At 52.1% G+C, this 18919-nt stretch overlaps 1 protein-coding gene across 1 annotated transcript in view; it reads left to right on the forward strand.

The window, feature by feature from the left end:
* Positions 1–18316, forward strand: part of NOBOX (NOBOX oogenesis homeobox) — a 273977-nt gene extending 255661 nt beyond the window's left edge. The window contains exon 9 of the mRNA XM_085614780.1: positions 18137–18316. Coding sequence (XP_085470906.1) covers positions 18137–18162 — 26 coding nt within the window. The 3' untranslated portion in view covers positions 18163–18316. The remainder of the gene's footprint in view (positions 1–18136) is intronic.
* The last annotated feature ends 603 nt before the right edge of the window (positions 18317–18919 follow it).

Consider the following 18919-nt stretch of genomic DNA (forward strand, 5'->3'; position numbering starts at 1 on the left):
AACAGAGTGTGAATAGATGTGGGTTCTGCCAGCTGAGATGAGTGTGGCAGGGTCATTCACATCTGCCAGGTGTCAACAGAGTGTGAATAGATGTGGGTTCTGCCACCTGAGATGAGTGTGGGAGGGTCATTCACATCTGCCAAGTGTCAACAGAGAGTGTGAATAGATGTGGGTTCTGCCAGCTGAGATGAGTGTGGCAGGGTCATTCACATCTGCCAGGTGTCAACAGAGAGTGAATAGATGTGGGTTCTGCCAGCTGAGATGAGTGTGGCAGGGTCATTCACATCTGCCAGGTGTCAACAGAGGGTGTGATGAGATGTGGGTTCAGCTAGCTGAGCTGGGATTGGTGGGGCCATTCACATCTGCCATGTGTCAACAGAGAGTGTGAATAGATGTGGGTTCTGCCAGCTGAGATGAGTGTGGCAGGTTCATTCACATCTGCCAGGTGTCAACAGAGGGTGTGATGAGATGTGGGTTCAGCTAGCTGAGGTGGGATTGGTGGGGCCATTCACATCTGCCATGTGTCAACAGAGAGTGTGAATAGAGGTGGGTTCTGCCAGCTGAGATGAGTGTGGCAGGGTCATTCACATCTGCCAAGTGTCAACAGAGTGTGAATAGATGTGGGTTCTGCCAGCTGAGATGAGTGTGGCAGGGTCATTCACATCTGCCAGGTGTCAACAGAGGGTGTGATGAGATGTGGGTTCAGCTAGCTGAGGTGGGATTGGTGGGGCCATTCACATCTGCCATGTGTCAACAGAGAGTGTGAATAGAGGTGGGTTCTGCCAGCTGAGATGAGTGTGGCAGGGTCATTCACATCTGCCAGGTGTCAACAGAGTGTGAATAGATGTGGGTTCTGCCAGCTGAGATGAGTGTGGCAGGGTCATTCACATCTGCCAGGTGTCAACAGAGTGTGAATAGAGGTGGGTTCTGCCAGCTGAGATGAGTGTGGGAGGGTCATTCACATCTGCCAAGTGTCAACAGAGTGTGAATAGATGTGGGTTCTGCCACCTGAGATGAGTGTGGGAGGGTCATTCACATCTGCCAAGTGTCAACAGAGAGTGTGAATAGATGTGGGTTCTGCCAGCTGAGATGAGTGTGGCAGGGTCATTCACATCTGCCAGGTGTCAACAGAGAGTGTGAATAGAGGTGGGTTCTGCCAGCTGAGATGAGTGTGGGAGGGTCATTCACATCTGCCAAGTGTCAACAGAGTGTGAATAGATGTGGGTTCTGCCAGCTGAGATGAGTGTGGGAGGGTCATTCACATCTGCCAAGTGTCAACAGAGAGTGTGAAGAGAGGTGGGTTCTGCCAGCTGAGATGAGTGTGGCAGGGTCATTCTCATCTGCCAGGTGTCAACAGAGAGTGTGAATAGATGTGGGTTCTGCCAGCTGAGATGAGCGTGGCAGGGTCATTCACATCTGCCAGGTGTCAACAGAGGGTATGATGAGATGTGGGTTCAGCTAGCTGAGGTGGGATTGGTGGGGTCACTCACATTTGCCAAGTGTCAACAGAGAGTGTGAATAGATGTGGGTTCTGCCAGCTGAGATGAGTGTGGCAGGGTCATTCACATCTGCCAAGTGTCAACAGAGTGTGAATAGATGTGGGTTCTGCCAGCTGAGATGAGTGTGGCAGGGTCATTCACATCTGCCAGGTGTCAACAGAGTGTGAATAGATGTGGGTTCTGCCAGCTGAGATCAGTGTGGCAGGGTCATTCACATCTACCAGGTGTCAACAGAGAGTGAATAGATGTGGGTTCTGCTAGCTGAGATGAGTGTGGCAGGGTCATTCACATCTGCCAGGTGTCAACAGAGTGTGAATAGATGTGGGTTCTGCCAGCTGAGATGAGTGTGGCAGGGTCATTCACATCTGCCAGGTGTCAACAGAGAGTGAATAGATGTGGGTTCTGCCAGCTGAGATGAGTGTGGCAGGGTCATTCACATCTGCCAGGAGTCAACAGAGGGTGTGATGAGATGTGGGTTCAGCTAGCTGAGGTGGGATTGGTGGGGCCATTCACATCTGCCATGTGTCAACAGAGAGTGTGAATAGATGTGGGTTCTGCCAGGTGAGATGAGTGTGGCAGGGTCATTCACATCTGCCAGGTATCAACAGAGGGTGTGATGAGATGTGGGTTCAGCTAGCTGAGGTGGGATTGGTGGGGTCATTCACATCTGCCAGGTGTCAACAGAGAGTGTGAATAGAGGTGGGTTCTGCCAGCTGAGGTGGGAGTGGGAGGGCCATTCACATCTGCCATGTGTCAACAGAGAGTGTGAATAGAGGTGGGTTCTGCCAGCTGAGATGAGTGTGGCAGAGTCATTCACATCTGCCAGGTGTCAACAGAGGGTGTGATGAGATGTGGGTTCAGCCAGCTGAGATGAGTGTGGGAGGGTCATTCACATCTGTCAAGTGTCAACAGAGTGTGAGTAGATGTGGGTTCTGCCAGCTGAGATGAGTGTGGCAGGGTCATTCACATCTGCCAGGTGTCAACAGAGAGTGTGAATAGAGGTGGGTTCTGCCAGCTGAGATGAGTGTGGGAGGGTCATTCACATCTGCCAAGTGTCAACAGAGAGTGTGAATAGAGGTGGGTTCTGCCAGCTGAGATGAGCGTGGCAGGGTCATTCACATCTGTCAAGTGTCAACAGAGTGTGAGTAGATGTGGGTTCTGCCAGCTGAGATGAGTGTGGCAGGGTCATTCACATCTGCCAGGTGTCAACAGAGAGTGTGAATAGAGGTGGGTTCTGCCAGCTGAGATGAGTGTGGCAGGGTCATTTACATCTGCCAGGTGTCTACAGAGAGTGTGAATAGATGTGGGTTCTGCCAGCTGAGATGAGCGTGGCAGGGTCATTCACATCTGCCAAGTGTCAACAGAGAGTGTGAATAGAGGTGGGTTCTGCCAGCTGTGATGAGAGTGGGAGGGTCATTCACATCTGCCAAGTGTCAACAGAGAGTGTGAATAGAGGTGGGTTCTGCCAGCTGAGATGAGTGTGGGAGGGTCATTCACATCTGCCAAGTGTCAACAGAGTGTGAATAGAGGTGGGTTCTGCCAGCTGAGATGAGTGTGGCAGGGTCATTCACATCTGCCAGGTGTCAACAGAGGGTGTGAATAGATGTGGGTTCTGCCAGCTGAGATGAGTGTGGGAGGGTCATTCACATCTGCCAAGTGTCAACAGAGAGTGTGAATAGAGGTGGGTTCTGCCAGCTGAGGTGGGAGTGGTGGGGTCACTCTTATCTGCATCTTGGTCTTCTCCATTCCTAAATCAGCAACTGTTGGATGAGGTGGTGTGGTCTTTCCACAACCCTGTATCATCAGAGTCTTGTTCAAAGTGAGACCTATGATTGTAGCTTTGGGAATGCTTCTGCGAATGTGATTATCAAATAAGGTGCACTCATTTCAGAAGAAAGGAGGGGTGGTGACCCTATATCGTCTCAGTACACTGCCGAACGACACCTTTAGGTTTTTATAGGCACTCATGCCCTGGGATTGTTAGTGGCATACTCCATCACTGAGTGCCTCCTCCAGAATTATAGTGCACCTGGAAGGGCTTTAGATATTTATAGGACTCATGCCCACAGATTCTTAGTGGCGTGCTCCATCACTTCGTTCCTCTTCCAGAATGATAGTGCACCTGGATGGGCTTAGCTTTTTATAGGACTCGCGCCCTCGGATTGTTAGTGGCACGCTCAATCACTGAGTCCCTCCTCCGGAATAATAATACACCTGAACAAACCATAGGTTTTTATAGGACTCATGCCCTTGGATTGTTAGTGGCATGCTCCATCGCCGAGTGCCTCCTCCCGAATGATAGTACGCTCGGATGGGCTCCACCTACTAGAGGAGCTCTTGATATTGTTGTGGATCAGGTGAGAAATCCCCTCGGGTAGCCACCGTCAAACACTTTATTCAGGGCATACCCTGGTAAGATTAAAAACTGCCCCTTGTTTTACCTGGGGATGCAGGGAGCTGGTTAGTTGCCCGGTGTCACTGGTCCAAATCTCTTTCATGTGCTACATGTGCAACGTCAATCTGCATGTGAGAAATATGAAGCAGGCTATTAGATGTCTCTTTTTGTGTGTGCAATGGAGACAGAGATGTCTCCGTGCCATAATGTCCTGCCACCCCCACCAGCACTCCACCACTCCCATCCCGAGGCCCGGCTCATGCACCACTCCACCACTCCCATCCCGAGGCCCGGCTCATGCACCACTCCACCACTCCCATCCCGAGGCCCGGCTCATGCACCACTCGACCACTCCCATCCCGAGGCCCGGCTCATGCACCACTCGACCACTCCCATCCCGAGGCCCGGCTCATGCACCACTCGACCACTCCCATCCCGAGGCCCGGCTCATGCACCACTCCACCACTCCCATCCCGAGGCCCGGCTCATGCACCACTCTACCACTCCCATCCTGAGGCCCGGCTCATGCACCACTCCACCACTCCCATCCCGAGGCCCGGCTCAAGCACCACTCGACCACTCCCATCCTGAGGCCCGGCTCATGCACCACTCGACCACTCCCATCCTGAGGCCCGGCTCATGCACCACTCGACCACTCCCATCCCTAGGCCCAGCTCATACATCACTCCACCACTCCCATCCCTAGGCCCGGCACATGCACCGATCCACCACTCCCATCCCTGGGCCCGGCTCATGCACTGCTCCAGCACTCCCATCCTGAGGTCCGGCTCATGCACCACTCCACCACTCCCATACCGAGGCCCGGCTCATACACCACTCGACCACTCCCATCCCGAGACCCGGCTCATGCACCACTTGACCACTCCCATCCCGAGGCCCGGCTCATGCACCACTCGACCACTCCCATCCCTAGGCCCAGCTCATACATCACTCCACCACTCCCATCCCTAGGCCCGGCACATGCACCGCTCCACCACTCCCATCCCTGGGCCCGGCTCATGCACCACTCCCATCCCTGGGCCCGGGTCATGCACCACTCCCATCCCTGTGTCTGCCTCATGCACCACTCGACCACTCCCAACCCTAGGCCCAGCTCAGACATTACTCCACCATTCTCATCTCGAGGCTCGGCTCATACACCACTCCCATCCCTGGGCCCGGCTCATGCACCACTCCCATCCCTATGTCCGCCTCATGCACCACTCGACCACTCCCATCTATAGGCAAGGTTCATTCAGCACTCTACTACTCACATCCCTGGGCCCGCTCATGAACCACTCCCATCCCTAGGCCCGGCTCATGCACCACCACACCACTCCCATCCCTAGGCCCGGCTCATGCACCGCACCACCACTCCGATCCCTAGGCCCGGCTCATGCACCGCACCACCACTCCGATCCCTAGGCCCGGGTTATGCACTGCTCCACCACTCCCATCCCAGGCCCCGGCTCATGCACCGCTCCACCACTCACATCGGTGGGCCTCGCTCATGCACCACTCCACCACTCCCATCCCTGGGCCCGGCTCATGCACCGCTCCACCACTGCCATCCCTAGGCCCGGCTCATGCACCACTCCCACCCTCATGCACCACTCCACCACTCTCATCCCTGGGCCCGGCTCATGCACCGCCCCTACTCTGCCATCCCTAGGCCCAGCTCATGCACCACTCCACCATTCCCATCCCTGGGCCTGGCTCATGCACCACTCCTATCCCTAGGCCCGGCTCATGCACCGCTCCACCACTCCCATCCCTAGGACTGGCTCATGCACCACTCGACCACCCCCATCCCTGGGCCCGGCTCATGCACCACTCCCATCCCTAGGCCCGGCTCATGCACCGCTCCACCACTCCCATCCCTGGGCCTGGCTCTTGCACCACTCCCATACCTAGGCCTGGCTCATGCACCACTCGACCACCCCCATCCCTGGGCCCGGCTCATGCACCACTCCCATCCCTAGGCCCGGCTCATGCACCACTCCCATCCCTAGGCCCGGCTCATGCACCGCTCCACCACTCCCATCCCTGGGCCCGGGTCATGCACCACTCGACCACCCCCATCCCTGGGCCCAGCTCCTGCACCACTCCCATCCCTAAGCCCGGCTCATGCACCACTCCACCACAACCCATCCCTATTTCCGCCTCATGCACTGCTCCACCACTCCCATCCCTCTGAGCTCTCTTCTTGGGAACAGAAAGGATTACTCCGAGGTCTCTCCTTGATAATGCAAAGGGTTACTCAGAGCTTTTAACTTGATAATACAAAGAGTTCATCAGAGCTCTCTTCTTGATAATACAAAGGGTTACTCAGAGCTCTTAACTTGATAATACAAAGAGTTACTCCGAGCTCTCTTCCTGATAAAACATACGTACCTCTTGTTATAGGAGAGGTTGGAAACCCCTGTGCTGTTGCGTACTGTGTGCTAGAGTATACCTGTGTGCTGTTGTATATACTGTGTGCTGCGGTATATGCTGTTTGCTGTGGTATATAATATGTGTTTTGTTATATACTTTGTGCTGTGTGCTGTGGTACATACTAGGTACTTGGTATATATCGTGTGCTGTAGTATATAATGTGTGCTGGGGTATATGCTGTTTGCTGTGGTATATATGTGCTTTGTTATATAATTTGTGCTGTGTGCTGTGGTATATACTAGGTACTTTGGTATACATTGTGTGCTGTAGTATATACTGTGTGCTGTGGTATATACTAGGTACTTTGGTGTATATTGTGTGCTGTGGTATATGCTGTTTGGTGTGGTATATAATATGTGCTTTGTTATATACTTTGTGCTGTGGCATGTGCTGTTTGCTATTGTATATACTGTGTGCTGTGGTATATGCTGTTTGCTGTGGTATATAATATGTGCTTTGTTATATACTTTGTGCTGTGGTATATACTTGGTACTTTGGTATATATCGTGTGCTGTAGTATGTAATGTGTGCTGTGGTATATGCTGTTTGCTGTGGTATATAATATGTGCTTTGGTATATACTGTGTGCTGTGGTATATGCTGTTTGCTGTGGTATATGCTGTTTGCTGTGGTATATACTGTGTGCTGTGGTATATTCTGTTTGCTGTGATATATATTATGTGCTTTGTTATATACTTTGTGCTGTGGTATATACTAGGTACTTGGTATATATTGAGTGCAGTAGTATATAATGTGTGCTGTGGTGTATACTGTTCGCTGTGGTATATGCCGTTTGCTGTGGTATATACTGTGTGCTGTGGTATATGCTGTTTGCTGTGGTATATAATATGTGCTTTGTTATATACTTTGTGCTGTGGTATATACTAGGTACTTTGGTATATATCGTGTGCTGTAGTATATAATGTGTGCTGTGGTATATACTGTTTGCTGTGGTATATAATATGTGCTTTGGTATATACTGTGTGCTGTGGTATATGCTGTTTGCTGTGGTATATACTGTGTGCTGTGGTATATGCTGTTTGCTGTGGTATATATTATGTGCTTTGTTATATACTTTGTGCTGTGGCATATACTAGGTACTTGGTATATATTGAGTGCTGTAGTATATAATGTGTGCTGTGGTGTATACTGTTTGCTGTGGTATATGCCGTTTGCTGTGGTATATACTGTGTGCTGTGGTATATGCTGTTTGTTGTGGTATATAATATGTGCTTTGTTATATACTTTGTGCTGTGGTATATACTAGGTACTTTGGTATATATCGTGTGCTGTAGTATATAATGTGTGCTGTGGTATATGCTGTTTGCTGTGGTAAATAATATGTGCTGTGGTATATACTGTGTGCTGTGGTATATGCTGTTTGGTGTGGTATATAATATGTGCTTTGTTATATACTTTGTGCTGTGGCATGTGCTGTTTGCTATTGTATATACTGTGTGCTGTGGTATATGCTGTTTGCTGTGGTATATAATATGTGCTTTGTTATATACTTTGTGCTGTGGTATATACTTGGTACTTTGGTATGTTCGAGGCATGTGGGCTGCTGAATTCATATCTGTGCATAGATCGCGGCCTAGTGTTGGGTCCGGATGATTGCACATTGTTGTCCTGGAAGAGTCTTCGAAGTATCACGAGATAGGTGACTCCTCCCCTGGACCACAGTGCGCATGGGCATCCTCTCCATCCTTAGATTGTTTTTTTCCGCCATTGGGTTCGGATTTGCTTATCTTAGCTCAAGTTAGGAAAATTCAGTTTAAGGCCAAAAGGCCTTTAGTTATCGTCGGTACTGTTCCCGTTCGGTATCGACTAGTTTCTTTAGTGCTTTAGCACCTTCTTCAAGCTTTTCGGATCCGCTTGGTCCGAACATCGAACTTCGATCGACGATGGAATCGAGGACTCCCTTCAAAAGGTGTCCTTTATGCCACGCGAAATACCCACACATCGACGTCCACCCGGTATGCAACAAATGTCTCTCACCCGATCACGATGAGTCGAAATGTATGGCCTGTGCCCGATTCCGCTCGAAGAAGACTCTCCGGAATCGACGGGCAGCGAGATTGGAGGCGCAGCAATCGGCGCCTGCCCCGGCCAACATCTTTAGCACCGAAGACTAGGACGCCCAGAGCGTGGAAGACGTAGACTCCAGCCCCGCTACCGAACACGACTCCCGATCGGAAGACGACGATGAGGTGATCTTTCAGGGAGAAGAAGTCGTCGAAGAGGTAGGAGACTACGATGAGGCCCTTGGGGCCGAGGAAGATAGCTCCAGCGAGGAGCTAGGCCAACCCGTCGATACGGAGGCCGAAAAAATACGTCGTCATGAGGCTCAGGTCGAGGGATCGCCTTCGGGCCTTACCCAAGATCAATCTCACGGTTCTTCGGCCCCGCCACCAGGCCCGGCCTCGAACATTTCGCAAGAGCCATTATTATCGAAGGCGACTGGGTTCCCTTCAGCGAAACCAAAACCATCCGTCGCACCAGTTCCGTCGAAACCGAAAGTGAAACTGGTTGTGATCGGCTCGAAGGCCTCGAAGCCCTCCACTCCTTCGACGCCGGCAAAGGTCATCGGCTCCGACCGCGCAAAAAGGGATTTCGGTGCCGAGCTCACCGCAGCGGATACGGGTGCCGAGCCCAAGAAGAAGGCCCTCGGCCCCCACAAAGCGCCTCGGCCTCTGGCACCGAAGACATCGGCCCAAACCACCAAAGTCAAGGTGGCCACCCCGTCTGCGTCGACGTCTAAGACGGCGGCGCCTGCCAAGTCATCGACTCCGACGACCGTCGATACCTCCCTTCGGATCGATGACCCCATGACTGCAAAGAAGTCGGATGTCGCTTCGACGCCTACCTCCAAGGTGCCGATCGTTTCCAAGGAGCAATCTGCGTTCACCGTGCAACAGGTCTCGGCATCGTTGCAACGCATCAGAGAACGGGCAGCCCTCCACTCTACATCGGCTCCCGACACGCACAAGGCTTCTAAAGCACCCTCGGCACCGACCAACATCACGTTTGGGTTGCCGCCGCCCACGGCGCCGAAACTGTTCGAGATTCGGACACGTGTCCGCCAGACACAGTCCCCATCCACTGGACACACAGATTTCGAGCCTTCCCAGCCCCAATTTATCGACGCCAACACTGGTAGGTTGATGCTCCGCAAAAGGAAAATCACGCCAGAGAGGGGATTGGACTCCTACAAAATTCCTCTCAAACACAAATTGCCAACAGGGTCAGAGCCAGTACTTCATGAACACTTTCAACCCTTCCATCAGGATCCACCGTCCTTTTCTCCTACGCCTTCAGAGGCAGACGCAGGAGAGGACTATGTAGGGGATGATACCACCTACCCTGGGGATATCGATCCTGATGATCACTTGCAAGACCCAGATCAGGCATGGGATGACCCCACAGACCAGGGTACCGCACCAGATACCCATGACACGCAGCTTTATAACGTAAAGACATCTCCCACAGAGGACACTGCTGCCTTTAATGCCCTCATAGAACGGGCTGCTGCCAATCATGGAGTAGAACTCCATTCTGACACTGTCGAAGAAGACTTCTTGGTGGACACTTTCGCCTCTTCCGAAAAAACTGTCAAGACTCTGCCCATGTTAAAAGGAGTTCTCAAACCTGCAAAAGACATTTTTAAAGAAACAACCAGGGCACGGGTGCTAAACCCCAGGATTGAAAAAAAATACAAGCCTGCACCCGGAGACCCTATGTACATTAGGGGTCAGTTACCTTTGGACTCCATGGTTGTTGCTAATGCTCGCAAAAGAGCCCACTCACAAACAACGGGTGATGCTCCTCCCCCAGACAAGGAGTACAAAGTGCTGGAGACATCAGGCAAACGGATTGCAGCGCAAGCAGCAAACATCTGGCGCATTGCCAACACACAGGCACTCCTGGCCCGTTATGATAGGTCCCACTACGACACATTAGAATCACTACTCCAACATTTGCCGGATGAATATAAAGAGGCAGCGGAGCTCCTCATCAGAGAGGGACAACTCCTTACCAATGCATCCATCAAGTGCGCACTGGATGCAGCCGACACAGCGGCGAGGGCAATCAACACAAGCGTCCTGTTGAGGAGGCACGCATGGTTGAGAATCTCAGGCTTCAAGCCAGAGATTCAGAACAATATCTTAAATCAACCGGTCAACCCAGACTATTTATTTGGCCCTGAAGTTGACACTACCCTCGAGAAAATTAAAAAAGACACCGACACTGCGAAATCAATGGGGGCTCTGCAGACGCAGCAGTTTCGTAGTGGCTCCTTTCGTCGCCCCGGGAATAGAGGAGCAGCTAGAGGTCAGGGGTCACAGCAGCAGTACACTAAAGGGGGCACACAAAGTACCTATGATAAAACCAACAGAGGTGGATATCGTGGCTCCAGCACGAAGGGCAGGGGACGTGGTTACGGCAACACCAGGTCCTCCCCCAAAAACAAACAGTGACGCCCTCTCCCTGCCCCCCGACCACATAACACCTGTCGGGGGGAGACTCCAACAGTTCCTGTCAGCATGGAAAACCATCACCACAGACAGGTGGGTCAGAGACATTATCCAGCACGGTTACTGTCTCGAATTAACGTCCATTCCACCCAACATACCGCCGAAGCACCGTCCTATGTCCGTAGAGCACTTGGCATTATTGCAGCAGGAAGTGCTAAGTATGCTGCAAAAAGGTGCAATAGATGTCGTGCCCGTCAACCAACAGGGGACAGGGGTGTACTCTCTGTACTTCTTAATCCCAAAAAAGGACGGGTCGCTCAGACCTATACTAGACCTCAGACCCCTCAACCACTACATTCTATCAGAGCATTTCCATATGCTCACCCTACAGCAGGTTTTCCACCTACTCAGTCAGGGAGACTTCCTAGCCACACTAGACCTAAAAGATGCGTATTTCCACATACCCATACACCCATCACACAGGAAATATCTCCAGTTCACTATTCAGGGGCATCACTATCAGTTCAAAGTTCTCCCCTTCGGAGTAACAACAGCACCCAGGGTCTTTACCAAGTGCCTAGCAACAGTGGCTGCACATCTACGGAGACAACACATTCACGTCTTCCCTTACCTGGACGACTGGCTTGTTCAGGCAAAGTCAGCCCAGCAATGTGCCAGCCACATGTCCCTTACCATTTACCTTCTTCACAGTCTGGGATTCTCACTAAATTACCCAAAATCACATCTCCAACCCGCACACGTACGACAGTACCTGGGCGCCACCATAAACACTCTGGCTGCCACAGCTCAGCCAAATTTAGTGAGGATCAACAGCATGCAACTGCTGATCTCCAAGTTCAAACCTCAACACTCCCTTCCTGCGCGAGTGTTCATGCATTTGATAGGCATGATGGCCTCCTGCATTTTCATAGTCCCGCACACGAGACTACATATGCGCCCGCTTCAGGAGTGCTTGGCACGTCAATGGAATCAGGCTCACGGACAATTAAAAGACCTAGTGTTGGTGAGCGGTCGGGCATACAACTCTCTGCATTGGTGGAATCCACAAAACCTTTGCAAGGGCCGACCGTTCCAAGAGCCTGTTCCACAAATAATACTGACGGCGGACGCCTCTCTCCAGGGTTGGGGAGCTCATATACTCACTTACACAGTGCAGGGACTATGGACTACGCAACAAAAGAAGATGCACATCAACGTTCTGGAACTGATGGCGATCTTCCTAGCCATGAAGGCATTCAAAGTACACTTGTGCAACAAAGTCGTGTTGATCCGGACGGACAACATGACTGCCATGTACTACATACAGAAACAGGGAGGAACACACTCTCCACAGTTGTCTCATCTGGCTCAGAGCATGTGGAAGTGGGCCATTCAGAGGAACATATTCCTCATGGCGGAACACCTCCCGGGCAAGGACAACCAGATGGCGGATCTGCTCAGCAGACACAGCCACCAGATGCACGAGTGGGAGCTACATCCGTCAGTTCTCCAACCGTACTTCCGACAGTGGGGTCAACCAGAGATAGACCTATTCGCAACAAACGAAAACGCAAAATGCTAAAGCTTTGCCGCCAGGTTCCCACACCCGCAGTCTCAGGGCAATGCGATATGGATGAACTTGTCCGGCAGATTTGCGTGCGCTTTTCCCCCAGCGCCATTGATACCGCTAGTGGCACTCAAACTGCGACAGCACTCACTAACACTCATCCTAGTTGCTCCCACATGGGCGCGCCAACCATGGTACACCACCTTTCTAGAACTTTCCGTGGTGCCGCATCAAAGGCTGCGGATCAAACCCGCACTTTTAACGCAGAACCATGGCGAGATTCAGCACCCAGATCCGCAACAGCTGAACCTGGCAATCTGGCTCCTGAGGTCTTAGAGTTTGGCTACCTGAACCTGCCTCCAGAATGTATGAATATCATCAAGGAGGCCAGGAGACCCACAACCAGAACTTGCTATGCGGCTAAATGGAAGAGGTTTGTCATTTACTGCAACAACAATGACATTAACCTGCTGGATGCATCCATTCAAAACATCATCTGTTACCTCTTACACCTATACCGATGCAATCTGGCATACAACTCAATACGTATCCATTTAACCGCGTTAGCAGCCTATCTCCAAAACAGGCAGCACCTCTCTTTATTCAGAGTGCCTGCCATCAAAGCCTTCTTGGAGGGACTCAAACGAGTAATTCCCCCGAGACACCCACCGGCACCGGTGTGGAACCTCAATTTGGTACTCACCAGATTAATGGGTCCACCCTTTGAACCTCTCCATTCATGTGAGATTCAATTCCTCACCTGGAAAGTAGCTTTCCTAGTAGCAATCACTTCGTTAAGAAGAGTTAGTGAACTCCAGGCACTAACCATTCAAGAGCCATTCATACAGGTTCACGCAAACAGGGTTGTACTACGTACCAACCCCAAATTCATGCCCAAAGTGATATCGCAGTTCCACATGAATCAAACTATTGAACTGCCTGTTTTCTTTCAAAATCCACAGAATGTCGCTGAGAGAATGCTCCATACACTAGATGTAAAGAGGGCCCTCATGTACTATATAGACAGAACTAAGGACTTTAGGAAAACAAAACAACTTTTCGTTGCCTTTTCTCCACAACACAAGGGCAACGCCATTTCCAAAGCAGGTATAGCCAGATGGATCGTTAAATGTATTCAAATTTGCTATCAAAAAGCTAAACGCACATTAACGATTCCCCCACGAGCCCACTCAACACGAAAGTTAGGGGCGTCCATGGCTTTCCTAGGAAACATTCCTTTACAGGAAATATGTAGAGCAGCCACATGGTCCACTATACATACATTTACCAAACACTACTGTGTAGATGTACACTCAAAACAGCAGGCAGCTGTAGGACAGGCTGTTCTCAAAACTCTTTTTCAGACTGCTGCAGCTGGCACGGGCAGCCGCCGCTAATGGAGGTACTGCTATATATTCTATGCACAGATATGAATTCAGCAGCCCACATGCCTCGAACTGAATATGCTACTTACCAGTATGCATCTGTTCTTGGCATGTAGGGCTCCTGACATTCATATCACCCACCCTCCTCCCCGGCGCCTGTAGCGGCTGCAGCACTCAGAATTACTGTATAGCATGGTCATCACTTACTGTATCTACTCCATCACTGCCACAATGGCGAAAAACAATCTGAGGATGGAGAGGATGCCCATGCGCACTGTGATCCAGGGGAGGAGCCACCTATCTCAGGATACTTCGAAGACTCTACCAGGACAACAATGTGCAATCATCCGGACCCAACACTAGGCGGCGATCTATGCACAGATATGAATATCAGCAGCCCTACATGCCAAGAACAGATGCATACTGGTAAGTAGCATATTCAATATCGTGTGCTGTAGTATGTAATGTGTGCTGTGGTATATGCTGTTTGCTGTGGTATATAATATGTGCTTTGGTATATACTGTGTGCTGTGGTATATGCTGTTTGCTGTGGTATATACTGTGTGCTGTGGTATATGCTGTTTGCTGTGGTATATAATATGTGCTTTGTTATATACTTTGTGCTGTGGTATATACTAGGTACTTTGTTATATATCGTGTGCTGTAGTATATAATGTGTGCTGTGGTATATACTGTTTGCTGTGGTATATAATATGTGCTTTTGTATATACTGTGTGCTGGGGTATATGCCGTTTGCTATGGTATATACTTTGTGCTGTGGTATTTGCTTTGTGAGCTGTGCTGTGATTCCTTCTCAGCCTTTGAACAATCTTTGCTGCCCTACCCGTCAAGAATTAGACAGTCGCCTGCCTCATTTGCACTTCTAACGAAGGGTGTACTTTTAACATATGTTTGTACAATGCATAACATGAGAGGGTGTTACAGCTGTGTTTGTTTAGAAACATTTTGCATCCCTTTCTTGTTTCTCCCTCTCCTCTGTCACAGACATCATCATTGGTCCAAGTTGCACAATGCTCCCTTTTACTATACCCTGAGCAAAGACTTACAGTTTGTTATGAAATGTCCCTGGCTGCGTCTTTGAACATAGAAGCTGCAAAACTGACATTTCAGAAGCAGGGTTCTGTCCACAGCGATGCATATTGCCCCTTCTACTGCCCCAACTTACCTCCATTTCCCACTGCGGTACATCCTACCCCTTCTATTGCCCCAACTTACCTCCTCCATTGCCCATTGCGGTACATCCTGCCCCTTCTATTGCCCCCTTCCACCTACTCCATCGCCCACTGTGGTACATCCTGCCCCTTCTATTGCCCCCTCCCACCTCCTTCATCGCCCACTGTGGTACATCCTGCCCCTTCTATTGCCCCCTCCCACCTCCTCCATCGCCCACTGTGGTACATCCTGCCCCTTCTATTGCCCCCTCCCACCTCCTCCATCGCCCACTGCGGTACATCCTGCCCCTTCTATTGCCCTCTCCCACCTCCTCCATCGCCCACTGCGGTACATCCTGCCCCTTCTATTGCCCCTTCCACCACCTCCATCGCCCACTGCAGTACATCCTGCCCCTTCTATTGCCCCCTCCCACCTCCTCCATTGCCCACTGCGGTACATCCTGCCCCTTCTAATGGCCCCTTCCACCTCCTCCATCGCCCACTGCGGTAAATCCTGCCCCTTCTATTGCCCCCTCCCATCTCCTTCATCGCCCACTCTGGTACATCCTGCCCTTTCTATTGCCCCCTCCCATCTCCTCCATCGCCCACTGCGATACATCCTGTCCCTTCTATTACACCCTTCCACCTCCAACATCGCCCACTGCGGTACATCCTGCCCCTTCTATTGCCCTCTCCCACCTCCTCCATCATCCACTGCGGTACATCCTGCCCCTTCTATTGCCACAACTTACCTCCTCCATTTCCCACTGCAGTACATCCTGCCCCTTCTATTGCCCCCTCCCACCTCCTCCATCGCCCACTGTGGTAAATTCTGCCCCTTCTAGTGCCCTAACTTACCTCCTCCATCTCCCACTGCGGTACATCCTGCCCCTTCTATTTCCCCCTTCCACTTCCTCCATCGCCCACTGTGGTACATCCTGCCCCTTCTATTGCCCCCTCCCACCTCCTCCATCGCCCACTGCGGTACATCCTGCCCCTTCTATTGCCCCAACTTACCTCCTCCATTTCCCACTGCAGTACATCCTGCCCCTTCTATTGCCCCCTCCCACCTCCTCCATCGCCCACTGTGGTAAATTCTGCCCCTTCTATTGCCCCAACTTACCTCCTCCATTGCCCATTGCGGTACATCCTGCCCCTTCTATTGCCCCCTTCCACCTACTCCATCGCCCACTGTGGTACATCCTGCCCCTTCTATTGCCCCCTCCCACCTCCTTCATCGCCCACTGTGGTACATCCTGCCCCTTCTATTGCCCCCTCCCACCTCCTCCATCGCCCACTGTGGTACATCCTGCCCCTTCTATTGCCCCCTCCCACCTCCTCCATCGCCCACTGCGGTACATCCTGCCCCTTCTATTGCCCTCTCCCACCTCCTCCATCGCCCACTGCGGTACATCCTGCCCCTTCTATTGCCCCTTCCACCACCTCCATCGCCCACTGCAGTACATCCTGCCCCTTCTATTGCCCCCTCCCACCTCCTCCATTGCCCACTGCGGTACATCCTGCCCCTTCTAATGGCCCCTTCCACCTCCTCCATCGCCCACTGCGGTAAATCCTGCCCCTTCTATTGCCCCCTCCCATCTCCTTCATCGCCCACTCTGGTACATCCTGCCCTTTCTATTGCCCCCTCCCATCTCCTCCATCGCCCACTGCGATACATCCTGTCCCTTCTATTACACCCTTCCACCTCCAACATCGCCCACTGCGGTACATCCTGCCCCTTCTATTGCCCTCTCCCACCTCCTCCATCATCCACTGCGGTACATCCTGCCCCTTCTATTGCCCCAACTTACCTCCTCCATTTCCCACTGCAGTACATCCTGCCCCTTCTATTGCCCCCTCCCACCTCCTCCATCGCCCACTGTGGTAAATTCTGCCCCTTCTAGTGCCCTAACTTACCTCCTCCATCTCCCACTGCGGTACATCCTGCCCCTTCTATTTCCCCCTTCCACTTCCTCCATCGCCCACTGTGGTACATCCTGCCCCTTCTATTGCCCCCTCCCACCTCCTCCATCGCCCACTGCGGTACATCCTGCCCCTTCTATTGCCCCAACTTACCTCCTCCATTTCCCACTGCGGTACATCCTGCCCCTTCTATTGCCCCCTCCCACCTCCTGCATCGCCCACTGTGGTACATCCTACCCCTTCTAGTGCCCTAACTTACCTCCTCCATCTCCCACTGCGGTACATCCTGCCCCTTCTCTTGCCCCCTTCCACCTCCTCCATCGCCCACTGTGGTACATCCTTTCCCTTCTATTGCCCCAACTTACCTTCTCAAACACCCAGTGTGGTACACCCTGCCGGAGGCTGGGGCGTTTGTAGTGTGCACAGCAGCGCTGTGAACCCCCCCCTTCCCCCACCAAGTCCGTGCAGACCCAGTGAATGGTGCTGATCAGGAGTGTGAGGGCCTGGCATCATCAGAGATGCACTGGGTACCACAGCCATCCCTTATGACATGTTGAACTCTGCCCCATATTGCCCCCCGTGAGCGAGGATACCAGGCATGCCTGACCCTGTCCTCTGGTTTAGGTGCTTCCCCCTAAATCAGTTTTACAAATCCTGGGCCTCAGCTGTGCAATAGCAGCCCAGTCTTTCAAATATGTGCCTGAGTGCTTTCAGAACTGGAACATGCTAGCACCTGGGCCGCGAGGAGCCTGCCCATAGTGTGCAGCCCAACTGGGAAACGCCAGAGTGCCTGGATGGCCAGTCCGGCCCTGGTATCTCTGGTCCACCATGAGTACCTGCCAACCCTCTGTCCCTCTGTGACTTGTTTCCCTGCTCCCCTCAACTCTTCTGATTGGGCCAGATTATTCCACTTGAGACCAAGAGTAACCAATCAAGTATCTACTCTAGCCCTGGCGCCAAGAGACCAGAGAAATATCATTGGATGCTCTTTAGTAAAACTATCTCCATCGAAGGATTGAACAGTGGCCGAGGGCCCAGCGCGCTTCTCAGAGTCATAGTGGCCCAGCACGCGTCTCATTGTCATAGGGGCACTGCGCGGTCTCAGTGTCATAGGGACCCAGCGCGTCTCAGTGTCATAGGGGCACTGCGCGATCTCAGTGTCATAGGGGCACTGCGGGGTCTCAGTGTCATAGGGGCACTGCGGGGTCTCAGTGTCATAGGGGATATGGATTTGAGTCTGGGATACTTCGCTTATCTCCTATCTGATTCTTTTTCCATTTTCCAGCCTTTCCATCCGAGATGAAGAATTAACCGGAATCAGAAAATCTGAGAACAATTTATCAGGATAGGAGAAGCCGCTCACCAAGACTTATTGGAGAACAGAATATTTATTTTTTGTGATTATTTTTGGAGCTAATTAATGGAGATGCTGCTGCATTTGAAATAAACAAGACTAGTAATTTTGTTTGCCAGTCTCCACCCAGTTCCTCTTTTCTTTGTGTGCGCTGCTGGGGGTGTGGCCAGACATCCCACCAATCAAGGATGTCCCTGCACCGCTAGAAGGCGTACTGAGCTGCTGTGATGGGGGTGAGGCCTGACATCCCACCAATCAAGGATGTCCCTGCACCGCTAGAAGGCGTACTGAGCTGCTGTGATGGGGGTGAGGCCTGACATCCCACCAATCATGGAGACTCTGCACCACTGGAAGGTGTACTGAGCCTCTGTGCTGGGGGTGAGGCCTGCCATCCAACCAATCAAGGGCGTCCCTGCACCGCTGGAAGGCGTACTGAGCCGCTGTGCTGGGGGTGAGGCCTGCCATCCTACCAATCAAGGGCTTCCCTACACCGCTGGAAGGCGTACTGACCCGCTGTGCTGGGGGTGAGGCCTGCCATCCCACCACTCAAGGGCATCTCTGCACCGCTGGAAGGCATACTGAGCTGCTGTGCTGGTGGCGAGGCCTGCCATCCCACCAATCAAGGGCGTCCCTACACCGCTGGAAGGCGTACTGACCCGCTGTGCTGGGGGTGAGGCCTGCCAGCCCACCAATCAATGGCGTCCCTGCACCACT

This window comes from Triturus cristatus, chromosome 7 (assembly GCF_964204655.1).
Source record: "Triturus cristatus chromosome 7, aTriCri1.1, whole genome shotgun sequence".
Classification (NCBI taxonomy): domain Eukaryota; kingdom Metazoa; phylum Chordata; class Amphibia; order Caudata; family Salamandridae; genus Triturus; species Triturus cristatus.